This window comes from Rattus norvegicus, chromosome 6, assembly GCF_036323735.1.
Source record: "Rattus norvegicus strain BN/NHsdMcwi chromosome 6, GRCr8, whole genome shotgun sequence".
NCBI classification, from domain to species: Eukaryota; Metazoa; Chordata; class Mammalia; order Rodentia; family Muridae; genus Rattus; species Rattus norvegicus.
In genome coordinates, this window is record NC_086024.1 from 57,542,716 (window position 1) to 57,560,088 (window position 17,373).

General features: G+C 35.3%; 1 protein-coding gene across 9 annotated transcripts in view; it reads left to right on the forward strand.

Moving 5' to 3' along the window:
• The window catches only part of Snx13 (sorting nexin 13), a 111,486-nt gene that overhangs the window by 64,577 nt on the left and 29,536 nt on the right, over positions 1-17,373 (forward strand). For all 9 annotated transcript variants that reach the window (XM_006240022.5, NM_001399694.1, NM_001399693.1 and 6 more), the window contains 8 exons: positions 3,214-3,297; positions 5,623-5,761; positions 6,120-6,208; positions 8,096-8,195; positions 10,211-10,404; positions 11,613-11,717; positions 12,273-12,405; positions 15,723-15,760. In XM_006240022.5, coding sequence (XP_006240084.1) covers positions 3,214-3,297; positions 5,623-5,761; positions 6,120-6,208; positions 8,096-8,195; positions 10,211-10,404; positions 11,613-11,717; positions 12,273-12,405; positions 15,723-15,760 — 882 coding nt within the window. The remainder of the gene's footprint in view (positions 1-3,213; positions 3,298-5,622; positions 5,762-6,119; positions 6,209-8,095; positions 8,196-10,210; positions 10,405-11,612; positions 11,718-12,272; positions 12,406-15,722; positions 15,761-17,373) is intronic.

The window sequence follows — 17,373 nt, forward strand, 5'->3', positions numbered from 1 at the left end:
CATCAATTAGCAATTAAGAAATGCCCTACAAACATGACTACAGGCCAGTCTGACTTGGATAGTTTTTTAGTTGAGCTTCCTTATTGACTCTTCAAGTCTATATCAAGTTGATAGCTAAAGCTAACTCTGACAGATGAAAGATAAGGGGTAGCCATGGTTACACACCCTCATTAGGATTCTTGCTAGAGGTAGACCATGATGATCAGATAGCAAGAGCGAGGATGAGAAATTTGATCCAAGATTGAGGGTAGAGGCATTCTAGCTAAACACCTTTGGTTAGATTATTGTGAAAATGTTTGCCACAATGATGAAAGCAGGTTGAGGTCTAACTTGGAAGAGGCTTTAACTAGAGTTGGGTTGAGGAAAAAGCTGTACTAGTCAACTGTAGTTACACTGCTTTCTCCCCACAGAAGTACCATTTTCTTTTTTCCTCACTGACGGTTGTCTCATGCTTCTTTATTCTCATTCAGAATGACTTTCGTTACTCTCTTAGCTAGTTTATGTTCTGTTTTTTCCCAGTTCTGAAGGTATAGCTGAGTTCTTTTCCTTCATAGTATTTACTGTATTTAAAGCGATAAATTGTTTTTTTGTGTTTACAAATTGGTGATTTTCTCCATAATGGGATAGGAATGGAGACTATACCAACCAGTATCTATATTGTTGTTAAGTCTAGTGGTTAGCTCAGTGTGTGATATGTAGCCCATACAAACCAGTGACTCTTGGGATGAAAGATGAAGCCCTGTTTGTCTTTTTGGTGGTTGTGGCTTACATGCTAATGCAGAGCCAAGAATGAAGCTATGCTGTGTGAAGTGACATTATTGTTTAGAAATATACAAAAAGGTAGTCAACGTGTTTGTCTTGCTGTCGATTGCTTTAGGACAGATTTCATTCTTTTAGTCAAATCTACTTTAGTACAACACTGATTTCAGTTTTGTTCACTTATAGGTAGCTCTTTATCAGTTTTCTTTGTTTAAATTCAAACTTTTACTTGGCTTGTTTTGTTTAGATTAAATGATAAAGAGGTCTTTCTGTGGTATGGATCTTGTTGATGCATAGATTGTACAAATGCAGTAATTGTCTGAGGTGATTGCTATTGAACTACTTCTCCTTTCCTCCTATTACTGTGCTTTATTCACTGAAGGATTCATGGATTCAGTAACTTCTATTGGCATTTGGTGCAGTCTTTTAGAAATTTGAGCTCTTGGACCAGCAAGAAGGCCCAGTGGGTAAAGGCATTTGCATCAAGCCTGATGACCTGAGTTCAGTTTTCAGAGTCCACATAATGGAAGAGGAGGCCATGCAAGTTTTCCTCTGTCCACGCGTGCTGAGTTGTGTCCCCCCAACCACCATGTAAAAAAACATGAAAGGTTGAGGGCCTTACTTTAAGAGTTGCAAGCCAGAGGCACATTATTATGCATCCCTGGGATTGCATCCCTGGGCCTACAGGGATACAGTATAATCCTGTGACAAACCCTCGTCCTGCCAGGCATTTTATGAGGAGAATTAGAAGGCCAGAGTAGTTTTCTAAGACAGAGTCACTAATTATGTTAAATAATAAACATAAAATGACATTTATTTCTTTCCAAGCTGTTGTTTTCTCATTTTGAAAAGAAACTAGAAAACCGATTTTGGGGAATTGAATTTTTTCCTTATAAAGTACATTTTAAATTTTGGACTTGTGGATTAGAAACAGAATTTGAAGGAATTTTCATATATAAAAATATTTTTAAAGACATTAGAAAGCTTGGCATAGTAGCTTGTGCCTATAATCCCAAAAATTAGGAAGCTGAGGTGGGAGGGTTAGGTATCTAAAGTCATCCTCAGATACATAAAAAGTTTGAGGCCAGCTTCTGTTACCTGAGACCCAGTCTCAGGAGTAAAACAAGGAAGTTAGAAGCTGCAGCTCACTTTGAAATGATCAATTCCTTATAATCTAGAACCGTAAAGAAATTCAATCTCAGTGTCTAGGTTATTCGTCCCCACATTATTGCTTGTTAAAATTCTAATTCAGTATGGGGGGGTAATGGGTGTTGGTGACACTGTTTGCTCTTGCAGGATTATACAGTATTTCTTTAAAGAAAAAAGACTTCTGAATGCATAAGTGTATACACGCACGCATGCACGCACGCATGTGTGTCTTACTTAGTTATGTAAATACGGTATTGTTAGCATTATGCGTATTCTCAAGAATGAATTTTGATAATTTCAGATATCACAGGTATTAAAGTATAACTGAAACCTTCTATAAAAGTCTATGTTAGGGCTGGGGATTTAGCTCAGTGGTAGAGCGCTTACCTAGGAAGCGCAAGGCCCTGGGTTCGGTCCCCAGCTCCGAAAAAAAAAAAAAAAAGTCTATGTTAGTATCAGTTCTAAATCCTTATGTCTTCATTTCTATAAATGTGCAAATAAATGACCATGTTGGACTTAAAATAGCTTAGAGGAGTGGGTAAATATATTTAAAGATAAGTAAATAACTAGGTTACTTGAGGAATTGTGTTTATATATGGGAGTTCCTAGGCAGTGCTCTGTGTCAGGGAAATGTAAGACATAAGAATAATACTAAAAGACAAATATTGGAAATAAAGGCACAGCTGTGCTTTAAACTTGCAAGTGAAAAAAGTTCAGCTGGAAGGCTCAGGGAATCATTGGTTCTTAGAAGGAAGGGCATAAAAACTGCAAGGCCTAGGACTGTAGATGATGCGGGTATTTATTTATTTTTTTATTGTGAAAATACTCAGCTGGAGGAGACACTTGTGTTCCAGTTATTCAAATTTATCTAATGTTGATACTCCATGGTCCTTGTTCCATCTCATCACTTGAAGTAAACGTGATCTCACGCTGATGTGTATCCTCTCCTTTTTAGTTTTAGATACATCTAATGCAGATTCTTGAGTCTACAAACACCTTTATATATTTTGTCTTTTAAGAATTCACATAAATACTAATATACCAGAGGTGTCCCTTTATTGCTTTTTTAAATAATTCCCCTCTAATTGTCACAGAGATGTGGTTTAAGTTGATATGGGTAATTTTATCTGATTTACATGGAGGCGCTGGCTCACCTTTTATACTTTGGCTGTGAGCCATCTCCCCTGCTTCCTGACTCACCTTTTATAAGGCCGCAGTGACTCCATGTCTGTGTGTTACAGCTCTTACTATAGACTTGACAATATGCTAAATTAATTCAGCTATGTATTATTAACCTAATTTTAGGAGATCCTTGCACGAGGAATTCTTCTTCCATTAATAAATCAACTCAGTGATCCTGATTATATTAATCAATATGTCATATGGATGGTAAGTACCTTTTAAATTGTGACCTGTATTTGAGTGTCTAAAATAGGATTTTAGCAGTAAAAGTAATGTCTGGAGATCAGATTAATAAACCAACAGTATGTTAAAGAAATGAAATACAAGGAATTTTTTTTTTTGTTCTTTTTTTCGGAGCTGGGGACCGAACCCAGGGCTTTGCGCTTCCTAGGTAAGCGCTCTACCACTGAGCTAAATATCCCCAGCCCCAATAAAAGGAATTTTAAAAAAATCGCTCTACATTTTCTAGTATCTTCCTTACTATTATGGTGCTGCTACCATTTATTTTACAGTAATGGCTTTTACTGCCGGTGTTATCTAGACATACTTTTAACAATGCTTCTATATGTTACATCTTACCTATCTGAAATGGTTAGGACCTGTCTTGCTGGCCCCAAAGTATGAGGCTTATGGTTTTAATATTCTGGTCTTCAGGCTTCATTTTGTAGTATTTCATTTTAGTAGGTTTTAGTAGGTCAGGTGAATTTTTAGCGAATTTCTTCCCCCTCTTTTGTAACTATTACAGTTTTAGTGGTTATTGTAAAAGTTAGAATGAGCTGCTTCAACAGCGTAAGTATAGAACAGTGTTTCATGTCTAGTCTGTGCCTTGCCCTGTGGACTCATGTCACGTATATTTTATATACTGTACATGTAAAGAATTCATTTAGTAGTCTGACTTAGGCTTTTGTATCATAGTTTCTTTAAAAAAAAAAAAAACTAAGGAAAAAGAAAACCTGAGTATCAGTCTACATGTATCATTTTTAATGATCCACATTTTTCTTATAATTTTTAATTTTTTTCTTATTTTCTTTTATTCTGAAAATTTTCTTGTAGGATTTGTATAATTTTTATACTTGTTGGCCACAATAGTGTTCAGCTCACTGAGCCTTCGCTTATTGGGAAATGTTCTCTCTAATATTCCGTAATACCTCTATTTTCTCTAGAGTGCTCGCCAGTTTTATGTTAGTACTTTTAAAGGTATTTGATTAGAAAATAAGCTAGTCTTCTTGCTTTCCTTGTTTCTAATGAGAAGCAAGCGTCAGTATCATGACAGTCTGTTTTTGTGGCTCTGAACCTGTGGAGTCTCTAGTTCTTTGGCTTTCTGCTGAGAGTTAGAGGAGTTTTGCTACCTGTTCATAGCTCTGTTGTTTGGCCTAGTTGGAAGTGTTTTATCTAAAACAGTGATTAAAATAGAGATCATTGCGCAGCTATTAAATGCTCAGTTACTCACCGTGTGATAACAAAGCCATGAGTAAGTCTAACATAGTCCCCTCCTGTAGTTGCTGACTGTGCTTGTAATAAGGGATCTTTCATCACTATGAGTTTGTAAATGAGACTCATCCTATCTGTATTCTTACTCAGCCTTGTTCTCTTGATATTTTTCTTGTTTTTATATTTCTATTACTCCCACCTTTAAAAAAAGAACAAAACAAAACAAAACACTGCCTTGGTGCTGTATGGGAAACTTCTTGGGACACCCAAGATGTATGTCTACTCACTCCAGAAAGGGAACCGATGGCAGACCAAAGTAATAATTACACCAAATAAACAATGACTTATTACTGAGACTACTAATACCAGCCCAGGCCGAGAAACTTTGTAAACTTGCAGAGCTATAACTTTTCTAAGTCAATTCCCATGTTGGGGGTAGGTTATTCAGTTATGTACCTGCTTTTAAATCATCCCTGCCCCATGTAAGAAACACCTTGTCTACATCCCCATAGTAGTCCCAATAATAATTCATTGGTTCACTTGACTTTGGTCTGCCATGGGCTCCCTTTCTGGAGTGAGGAGACGTATACATACTGGGTGTCCCAGGAAAAGTTTCCCATACAGCACCAAGACTGGTTTTTTTTTTTAAAGGTACAAGTAATGGAAAAATTAAAAAAAAAAAAAGAAAGAAAGAAAGAAAGGAAAATACCAAGAGTACAAGGCAGAGTAAGAATAGAGATGAGTGTCTAGCCCTAGTTGACTTGATTTCTTTCCACCCCTTACAGTACTAACGAACTTTGACTCTGTTCCTGTTGACTTCATCTTCTGGTTTGAAGTCTTTTGGTTTAGCTTCAGCCACCTCGACTTTCTTACTTGTCACTCATTCTGAGCATGGTGCTGTGCTTTTCAGTATATAATATGTGTGCTTCTGTTTGCTTTATGTATAGTGTGTGACATTTTGATGTAAGCGCCCGCACGGTGCTTTGTCCTTTGGTTACACACTTGGCTTGTCGTAAATGGTGTGTGCCTGTGGTCTCATAGTGAACGTTTGTCTTAGTAAGCAATCCCTTGCCAACCTATTCTTTAAAATTTTATTTTTAGATCCGTGATTCAAATTGCAACTATGAGGCCTTTATGAACATTATCAAATTAAGTGACAATATTGGAGAGTTAGAAGCAGTCAGAGATAAGGCAGCAGAAGAGCTACAGTACCTTAGATCTTTAGACACAGCCGGTGATGGTAAGTGATCTCTTCAAGGGCTACCCTAGCCTTAATAAAACTTTGAAGTTACATAAGAGGAATCTTAAACATCTACTTTTTAATGCTCAATTTAAGCATTCCTTGCTGTATTAACATGTTCTTAGAGTAGCAGCATTGTTTTCGTAAATGTGAGGGTGATGGCATTGCAGTTTCTCCATCGAACACGCAGATAATAGGTATGATTAAATTAGAGGATATAAGTAATTTAATGAAACAATTATCTTTTTATTGAAAGAAAATTGCTATATTATTTTGTTGATTTACAATGATAATGTTGAAAATATTTTGAAATATCTCAACCATTTTTTAGCTTATAATAAATTTGTTTTTCTTTCAGATATTAACACTATCAAAAATCAAATAAATAGCTTATTATTTGTAAAGAAAGTATGTGACTCAAGAATACAGCGGTTACAGTCGGGCAAAGTAAGTATAAAATACTTGTAAAATAATGCCTAGTTTGTGGAAAAACCTAGGATATTAATTAATGGAGCTATTTACAACAGGAATTAAACAAAAAGAACACATGTATGTGTATGCTTGCACTGCTCGTGTGTGTGTGTGTGTGTGTGTGTGTGTGTGTGTGTGTGTGTGTACTAAAAGTATCTTCCATGGTTATTTTCTAACTTATTTTGAGATAGGATCTTCCCGTGAACCTGGAGCTTACCCGACAACTACAGTAGCTGGTCACTGTCTCTTCCATATCATCCAGTACTCGGGACGTAGAAACAAGCCTCTGTGGCTGGGTGTTTTGGATAAGTCCTGGGGATCTGAACTCAAATCTTCACGCTTGCACAACAAGCACTTTGCCAGCTGAGCATATTCTTAGCCCCAAAGCAATAACTGTACGTGATACAGTATGCTACTTTCCAAAGCTGTCAGGAAGACTCATCATAACACTGCTTGAAAGTTGTGCAGTGCTGGTGGACTCTGGTGACCTCTGTTAAGCTATGAAGCAAGGTCTCAGTTTTATAGGATGAGGTTTGTTAAAGTTGTCAAGAATGTGGTTTGCTTTACCCAATTGTTAGTAAAATTTATGTGATGATAAGATGAATTTGACAGCTGTTTCTGAAACACTTTGATGTATCAGGACATTAGTTTCTGAGACTGCTTATGGACACAGAGAAAGTGATGTGGTAGTCTCTCGAATCAGCACGTGCACTACCAACATCTGATGTGCAAATTGTCCTAACAGGTAATGGTACAGCAGATTATATTGGTCTACTGCTAGCCCACAATGTTTTAGTTAGTTGGTATAAACAAAGTCTGAAGCCCAATTGGAGATGACTAGAGATGAGTACAGAAAAGGAAGTGTTCATGGTCAACTTGTATATCATGTGTGTTCTTGCTTGCCTTTCTTTGCTGGGATAACACTGATCAAAAACAACTTCAAGAAGGAAGCATTTTTGTCTTACACTTTAGGTCACAATCCATAATGAAGAGAAGTTAGGGCAGGAATTGGAGTGGAAACCATAAAAGAATATTGCTAACTGACTTGTTCTTTGGCTCCTGATGCTAGTTTCTTACACAGTACAAACTCAAGTAGTCTAGTGAGCTGTCCATAGTGGGACGTGCCCTCCCACTTGCATTATCAGTAAAGACAGTAACCAACCTTTCTGGTGTCTGTTTGCCGTGTCTGTAAAGTCAGGTTGATAGTAACCAACAGAATTGCTATACAGTTTAAATGAAGTAATATATGGAATGCATCTAGGGTAGTGCCTGGCACTAAATGCTGCTTTAATTTTGAACCTTTTCTCTACTTCTCTGTGGGTAGCTATTTTACTGTATTGCTCTGACTATATAGTTTACTGTTTATATAGTCTGAAAGAAATATATAGGTTTAATAGTAATAGATGTTTTACTGTGTAAAAAGCAACATTGCTTTTTGGATATATTTCTTCCTCTTAGATAAATGCTAATCAAAATGAAAAGTTAATGAGGTTCATTATGGATTTTTGAATACATGAAACATTCAAACATAGTCTTTTGCTTTTATTTCCTGTAATGTGTGTTTTATTGTAGAATATGTAGAAATAGAGAATACATGAAAACACAGTGATACAGATTATTTTATATTGGAGAAGATAAATGTTTATTCTATTTTAAATGGTTATTTGCTAACTATTTCTTAAAATGAATAGGCATTTAGAGTTACTGAGAAGAGTATTTTATTGGGAACCATCATATATGGAGGGGAATCTTTGTTTTTGTCACATTTTGATAGAATATTGCATTTTCTTATATTCACATAAACGTCCGACCCTTATGATTAATGATTGAAGTATTGAAGATTGTATCCACTTGTGTTTGTAGGAAATAAATACTGTGAAGCTAGCAGCAAACTTTGGGAAACTTTGTACAGTCCCCTTGGACAGCATTCTTGTAGACAATGTTGCACTACAATTTTTTATGGGTAGGTAAAACTTTATTTAAATAATAGAGAAATTAATATTTTTTGGGTTTTGAACTTGTGGTATGAATACAAGTAATACAAAATTTCCAAAACATAATAGTTTTAAGTGTATAGTTCAGTGATATTAAATACATTGTTGAGGTCCAAGCATTCCACGTCTCTCTCTCTATACTGGTTCTTCTGTTTCTTCAGGCAGACTTCCTACTTATGGAAGTGATTGACTTACTTTCTCAGCATCCTCAGGATTCCTCCATGTTGTAGCATATGCCAGAAGTTTCCTCCTTTCAAGGCTGTAGTCTACATGAACACACATGTGTGCATGTGTACTTACCTCCCTGTCCCCCAGTCCCCTTTGCATGTCTGCATATCCTCACAGGACTCTTGGGTTGCTTCTGTAGTTTAGTTAGTGTGAGTCAGGTGACAGTGTGTATAGATATATAAGTAGCTTTTTAAGATACTTCTTTCTGCTCTGTTAGGTATATCACAATAACTGGAATTAGTGAATCATATTAAGTTTTTGTACTAATTTCTTGAAAACCCACCATACTTTTTTTCAGTGACTGCCCCGTTTTACATTTTCACTAGTTCACTCTTCCAGGTCTTTCTAGGCTTCCTTTAGAATTCTCTCAGGCTCTGCTAGTACTTCATCATGGAGTTGGCTTCTTGTTTTGCTATCTTGCATTTAATAATTTAAAGTATTGGTGAATTTTGGCTGATTATTTTGCATTCCAATTTGAGCTTTTTTTTTTCTTTAGAAACTATGGAGGTAGATATTTGTTTGGAAATAAAAATGCTTTTCATAACTAATGAACATTTGGCCAACCATTTTTAACATAAATCATAGAAATTCTAGTATGTTTTAAAATTCATTGAGAAATGATACTTTATTGGCTCAGTACTTGGTAAATGGAAGCAGAAGGATTAGGAGAACAAGGCTGTCATCCCTATAGCAGTTCCATGGCCAGCCTGAGATACACGAGTTCCTGTCTCAAAACAAACATACAAAAATAGTGCTTTATTGGAAACATGTAATATATAAATTATATTTAGTTGTGAATGATTTTGTTTTTATGCTGATTTTATAGTACTTACATATTTTTAATATCACATTAGAATTGTCTTTATATGGTAGACATTTCTAGTAAAAATCCTTGAGTCATCTTGTTTGATCAAAGTATATGTGGTTTCATACAATGCTAATCTTAATTTTAATATATCTAGAAGATTTCATGTTAGTACTAACTTTTATTCAGATTGAATATTGAATGTTGATAAAGTAGTTAGTAATGTAAAGTCTCATGAAGCATGTTCACTAGAAATTTTATCTTCAAGACATGACTAAAAAGCTTTGAGTTGAGCATAGTAATTTGTGCCTATCCTCATAAGGATTAAGTAGGAAGATCTTAAGTCACAAGCCAGCCTGGACTGCTAGTGAGATTTTTTTTTCTCAAAAACAAAGAAAATGTATTCTCCTGTTTCCTATATAACTGTTATTTAGCATAACCAATTTACAATTACATTTTAACATTACTTTTTGACTTTAGAGACTTAGTAAAAACCTTTTGCTTTTAAGCTTTTACTTATTTTTTAAGATTAATATAATTTTATCATTTTCCTCTTTCTACACCTTCTCATGTACTCCACCTTGCTCTTCAAATTGGTGACCTCCTTTTTCTTTAACTGTTTACATACATATATATATATACATATATATTTCTTAATATCCAACAGAGCCTGACCTGTCTGTATAATGGTACTTGTAGGTGTTGTTTTCAGGGCTTACCATTTGGAGTTGGATGACCCGGTGATGTGCTCTTCCCCTCTCAGCTTTTCTTAGTTGCCTGTAGTTCTTTGTGTAGGCTTGAGGACACAAGGATTTTTTTCCAGTCCGCTTCAGTATGTGAAATGTAGAGTTCTGGATATTTGGAATTGTATCCTTCGTATTTGTCATGCAGTAATATGAACCTAAAAGTACAACATTAGTAACTGTCTTTCCTGTGGCGTCTGTGTGGTAGATTATATGCAGCAAACTGGAGGCCAAGCACATCTCTTCTTCTGGATGACAGTGGAAGGGTACCGGGTTACAGCCCAGCAGCAGCTAGAGGTTCTATCGAGTCGTCAGAGAGATGGTAAACAACAGACCAACCAAACCAAAGGTCTTTTAAGAGCAGCAGCTGTTGGAATTTATGAACAGTATTTATCTGAAAAGGTAAGGGTTCATTATGGCCACCATTTTCTATCTTTGGCAGCATCATTCATAATGATTTCTGTGATACTATACTGGACATGTTGGCTTCAGTCACCTTACCTGGTTTATTCCTGAGGATAATCTTCCAGTGTATTTTTATTATCATTGCTCAAGAGAGAAATCCAGTGTTTATAAAATCAAATAAATATGTCCAGGTTCATGGAAAAATACAAATTGACTAGGTCAAGACTGGTAGTGACTTTAGATTCAAGGACATGATGGCTGGAAATGAGGGTACAGAAATAGAACATGTGATAGAAGGAGAAGAGAGCTGCAGGTGGACCTTAGCGTACAGCACCAGTCTAGCTTGCACAGGCCTTTAGTTCAGTCCCAATACCATATAGAAAGAAAGACAAGACTTTGTATCTGCATTTGTACCATATGTTTTGAAATGGAAGTTCTAGTAATAGATTTGCTTTCTGATTTAGTTTGTTCCTATATCACATTGGAAGTTGGTACAACATTGGTTACTAAAACAAATTTCAGGTAACAGAAGTCATTCAGAAGGGTTGTCTGGTGTCAAATAAGTGAGTTATATAATACTTACATTCTTAACTACTCACTGCATGACTGATTATCTCCTGATGACAATGTATTCTGTATGCCAAACTCTACCAGGATGACTTAAGTAAATCCTTATTAATCCTTAATAGGAATCCTGAATAACTTATGCAGAACTATCTCCATTTTTTCCAATTGAGGAGTAGGGCCTAGTAAGAGGAAATTTGCTCAGTAAAAACCAAGAGTTAAAATCTGTCTGCCGGGGCTGGAGAGAAGGTTTAGGACGCAGGAGCACTGGCTGCCTTTCCAGGGAACCTGGATCTATCCACAGCACCCATAGGGCAGCCTACAGCTACCTGTGAGTCCAGTTTCAAGGGATACAACACCCTTTTCTTAATTCTTTGGGCACCAGGAATACCTGTGATACATAGAACAAAAGAATACTTAGATATTTAAAGTAAAAACTCTTAAAAAAGAAAAAAAAGTCAGTCTTATGCAATCTACAGAATGGAGAAAACACTATGGCTGTCTTTTAACTTAAACATTGAAGTGGTTTTTTGAAGGCAGTGGTTCTGATCAGAATCATAAATGATGTGATTCTGTTATTACCTCCTATTAGTGCTTACTTATTCTTAGAAATTACAAAGAACATTATTATTTTTTTTTAGGCATCTCCAAGAGTTATTGTTGATGACTATTTAGTAGCAAAATTAGCAGATACTTTGAATCATGAAGATCCAACTCCAGAAATCTTTGATGACATTCAGAGAAAGGTACTAGTAGTCTGTTTCTTGAAAAAATATTTCTGTTTGCATACAGGTTAGTTACTGAAATGATGGTAGGGTAGTAATAACTTAATTACAGAAATGTAAATGACTTTTTATTTCCTTGTATGGACAATAAGAAAAATCTTTATTTTGAGTTGCTTTGTTTGAGTCTGAATTAAGCGCAAGACAGTGAGTAGTCTTAGAGTCCATATATATATATATATATATATATATATATATATACGTATATATATATACACACACACATATATATATATGCCTCAAAACCTCATCTTAAAATAAGTCTTCAAAATATATAATTGTTTCTTAGAAAGTATTGCTTCCTAGAGCATAAAAATGGTGTAGTTTCACATAACTTATATTAAGGTGGGACCCTTTTAGTCATTGAAAGATACAGATATGTTACATTATCTTATTGTTGATGCTTTTAAAATAAAGATACATTGTAGAAAAAAATCAGTGACGCTTTTGCAATGCTTTATGTAGTAAAAGCATTGGTTAATGTGCATTAATTTTTGAATACCTAAATTATTTTAACAGGTATATGAATTGATGCTACGAGATGAAAGATTTTATCCTTCCTTTAGGCAGAATCCACTCTATGTGCGAATGCTAGCCGAGCTTGACATGTTAAAAGATCCCAGTTTCAGAGGATCAGATGATGGGGACGGAGGTAAGGTAGAAAGTGTTTGTGTGTGCCTCAGTGTGCATTCTGATTACCAAATAAATGACCTTTGAAACATAATGAAAGATGGTTGTTTTTAAAATCTAAATGTGAATTGTAATATATTTTAAAGTATATAAATGAATGTCAGAGTAAGAATGTTTTCTTATGTAGGTCAGCCAAAATATTTTTATGATGATTTCCCTTTTGCTAATAAGTAATCAAGAAGTGACCCTTTTGTGTGACAGGTCGAGTAATTGAGAGTGATGACTGAGGAGAGAAGCAGTGCCTCTGAGAGTGTGTGCAGGCTGAAAAGCTGAGGGCACGGTTAGAGCTGCGTCCTCTAATTGTGTCACTTTCAACTGCTCAGTCATTAAGGATGAGGCTTTTACTAGAAGCCGAGGACATTCGTTTCTAGCTTTTGTTTTTTGTCAAATGATGACACTGAGAATGAAATGGATTTGTGTGACATGTTCTACTGAAATGCTTTGAGGTCAGAGGACATTAGATGTCCCCCTCCTTGCGCTCCTCACCACCTTTGTGGAGCAGGGGATTTGCTGCAAGCTCCTTTTCTTGTCAATGTGGAGTGATATTCCATCGTCATACCTCCAAACTTTTGTGTGTTAAAATGTTTTATGAGGGAAAGCACAACCTAAAGTTACTAAGTGGAAAATAATATATTCTGGGGAGCAAGTGGCCTTCAAACACAAACTCCTAATTCCAGTGGTTATTTAATTGTGATAACATTCAGAGATTGTGCTAAGGACCAACTATTTATCTGAGTTGGAACTTTCTGGTATGTTCTAATTAAGTAATCAGTATAAAGATAGTGGAAGTTTTAGATGAACTAATTACTGTAAGAAAGTTTTTGACTGTGACCATTTACTTATCCATAAACTTTTTGAACAGTATCATTTGAAAACAGAGATAGGGTAGTACTCAAGCCTTTTATTATTGTGTAGCTAAGGAAGTAGTTTATTTTTTTGAAATGTAATTTGTTTTGCAGGGCAGAGTATAGTAAAGCTGTACAGTTTACCAGTATTTCATATCACTGCTGGAAAATGTTACATGTTTTATGAAATTTGCAAAAGCATCTGTCAACTTACCATACTAAAATAGTAACTATTGTGAAGTATTTATTTGTATTTTCATCCATTCAGAAATTTTTATTGTTGTTGTTAATTTTGAAGTGGGTTTGTTGTTTAGTCCAGATGGAACAAGATAAACGGAGTCATGGTCAAGTAACCTAAGTGCTATGTGATTAAAAATTCTGATAGGACCTGCATATTCTACGTGAATAGACTTGGCTTACTGTGTCAGTTCACATTTCTAGCCTTTCATTCCAAATATTATACTTTAAACATAAATTAGGTTAAGATGTTTTGAATTGGCTTTGTTCTAAAGTACATGTACTTCTCTCATGTATCCGTTATTGAGTGTCTTCATGTTGAATCACTGATTGTAGATTGTAATTATATTGTGTGTGTGTGTCTATGTGTGTGTGTGCATGTATGTGTGCATGTGTGTGCGTGTGTGCATGTTTGTATATGTGTGTGCATGTGTGCATGTGTGTGTATGTGTCTGTATATGTGTGAATGTGTGCATGTGTGTGCGTGTATGTCTGTGTCTCTGTATATCTGTGTGCATATGTGTGTGTTTGTGTGTGCATGTGCGTGTTTATGCGTGTATATGTGTGTATGTGCATATGCATGTGCATGTGTGTATATGTGTGCATGGGCGCATGCACATGTTTGTGAGAGACACATGTTAAGGTCAGAGTACTACTTGGCAGATCCGTTCTTGGTTTTCAACTTATAGCTGTCACCCTTAATCTGCTAAGACATCTCGTTGCCCACATTTTAGGATAGTGTTTTATTGCTTTCTAATACTTTACTATCCTAACTGATAGATTTTTATACATTTTGCACATAGAAAGTAACTCAGTTGTGAAAGCCACATTATATTAGAGAAATAATATGATTTAAATGACTGTCAACTTGATTGTTTTTTATATGTAGATTCTAGTCCACAGGTCTAACATCTCAAGTTGTCTGCTTTCTGTTTAATTCTTTCTATATTACTACTTATTTTTGAAACTTTTCTTTGCTGGCAAGGCTTAAGAGGTCGCCAGACCACAGAATGAGTAGGAAACATTTAATTCCAAAGAAGGACAGTCAATGTATTTATTTACTTTAAGAATTATCTGCTTATAAACCAAAGAGTATTGCTAAATGAAATTTTCTGTAGGTCAGAGGTTTGGGGAACTAAGAAGTGGTCTTTGTATAACATGTTGTTTAGAATACAAGGCCACACCAGCTACCTCTTTCAGGATTGTACCAGTAATTCGGTCTTTTTGAAGATTCATTTTAAAAAATTAAATTTATAAATTATTAAGATCTGGAAAGGTACATTAACTTTAATCTGTATGTGAATATTGTTTTAGCATAGCTTTTTTCTTTTGTTTTTTGGGTGTTTTTTGGGGTTTTTTTTTGTTTTGTTTTGTTTTTTTTGTTTTTTTTTGTTTTTTTTTTTAGCAGAGACACGTTAATTGAAAGTTTTATTTGCTTAGATATGTAATAAAACCCAAGGGGAAAGAAGAGCAGATTACTGCTTGTTAATAATCTTTGACTGCTTTGCTAATGTTTTATTTATGATTTTTGTTTGTTTTAAGTCAGCTTACAGAGCAGTGAGTCTCATGACATCTTGTACTTGTTTTCTCCTTTCCTATTTCTGACTATGTTTCTGTCTCTTTATAAGCACCCATCTTCAGGACCAGATACTTTCCTAATATTCATTTACATACGAAACAAAACTGTTTTCTTGTCATTATTGCTTAGCTTAATTAAATGACATTGCATACAAATAATTTCAGAATCTAGACTTCAGTGTTTTTATGCCAAATCTATGAGGAAACAGTGGACTATTAGATACTTTAAAACTAATATTTGTATCTCACACTGAAGACCGATACTATTTATATGACTTCTTAGTCTCTGCAGTTACCTAGTGCTCCTTACCTCCAGGCTCTTGCCATGTGCATGCTGCCTTAAACAGTATTGATGACGCATGAGAAGAAGTGTAAAGATGGTTCGCACTGGTACTTGGTACTTAAGTGGGAGCTTCTTTGTTCCCACCTGTCAGGCAGACGCATATTTTTATTTAATGCCTAATTTGTTTGGATATTTAAGAGGTTAGATACTATAAGTGAAAAACATTACTGTATATGATCTGTGTCGTTGATGTTTAAACTTTAAACACCAGCTTTGTACATTTTTGTTAGGTTTTGTTTTTGTTTCTATGTATTAAGCTGTGGTTTTCTTTTATAGAATCTTTTAATGGGTCGCCTACAGGAAGCATAAATTTGGTAAGTACTACTTATGGGTACTTTAATTAGTAAAGTAATTTGAAAATAATGTGACAGAGTTTTGATATATGTTAGTAAATATTAGGAGCCTCAATTTACTCCTTAGAATGAAAAGACATTGTTGTGGCTTTTAAAGAAATACAAACTCAATAAGATATATGTGACTTTGAGCTTTCATTTTTAAGAAATATGAGTAGATCACTTCTGCATAGGTACAGTTACATTTTATAAAGGAATTGATTTCTTTACCCCAGCACTTTGGAGGCAGAGACAGGGCATCTCTGATCTCAAGGCCAGCCTGATATACATAGAGAGTTCCCTGCCAGCTAGGGCTAGATAGTGAGACCATATCTTTCAAAGAAAAAAAAGCAGCTAAATTTCATCATTTTAAAATACTGTGTTCACATATTTATTATCTTTAAAACTTTAAATCATTTCTCTTACTTTCAAAGGAAATATTGAGTTGTTAGGCTGGCCTTCAACTTAGCTACGATTCTATGAAGAGACATGTGAAGAGACATGGTCAGCCAACTCTGAGAAGAAAACTTTTGAGGTCTTGGTTCTAGCCTCAGAGGCTTATTAGGCCATTATCATTATGGAGGGAAATTGGGGCATCAGACAGGCAGACATGGTGCTGGAGAGGTAGCTGAAAGCTGCATCTTGATCTGCAGACAAAGAGATTGCTGTGGGCTTTGGAAACTAAAGCCTACCCTTAGAAACACTTCCTGTAGTAAGGCCACACCTCCTGCTCCTTCCCAAACAGCTTACAAATTAGGAACTAAACATGCAAACATAAGTCCATGGGGGGTATTCTCATTCAATTACCACATATGCATAAAATGTACACAAAAACAAAATGCTTTTATTCAGACTTTTATAGCAGTTTTATCTTATTATTTAGGTTAAGAATTAAGAATGATAGGTTTTTAGCCTATAAACTCCACGGGTAATATTTGATGTTATGTTCAATAATGAACATATTTCTCTTATGCATCTGTTCTTGCCATTGGATAACATTTCCTAAAATATTGTTAAGAAGAAATATGATGTTCTGTGAAATATTCAGTTCAGAATTAAGGTGGATTGGTGAGATGGAGAAGGCAGAGAGGTAAAGGATGGCTTTTCAAAACTTCTACTTTTCTTTCCCTTCTAAATTTTCTCTAATAAGTTCAGAAGTTTATTGTGATTTGTGCTGTGTTTAGAGATTTATTGTCTTGTTCTGGCAACTATGTGGTTTCTTATGTGGAAATAACCCCATTAAATAAATGTAAGAGAGATCCAGAAATCTCTAGATCAGAAATCATATGGGAAGTCAGTGAATTGAATTGGGCGAAACTGTAATGCCATTTTATCTTGGAAATGAAAATGGAAAAGAGTAGCTATGATGCCTGAAATCTGTGCAGGTGTCAGGTGTCACCAGGACTAAACGTCATTATCCGATTATCTTAGGAAACTAACCAGAGAATTGCTGAAGATCACCAGTGTGGAATTGTTGTCAGGAAGTACTTGTTTTAGGACTCTTTTATGGAATGCATTTTGTGATAAATGACTTCCTGTTGAGTGGATGACTGAGTTTAACTCATTTAAATGTATTACACTCACTAATAACTTGC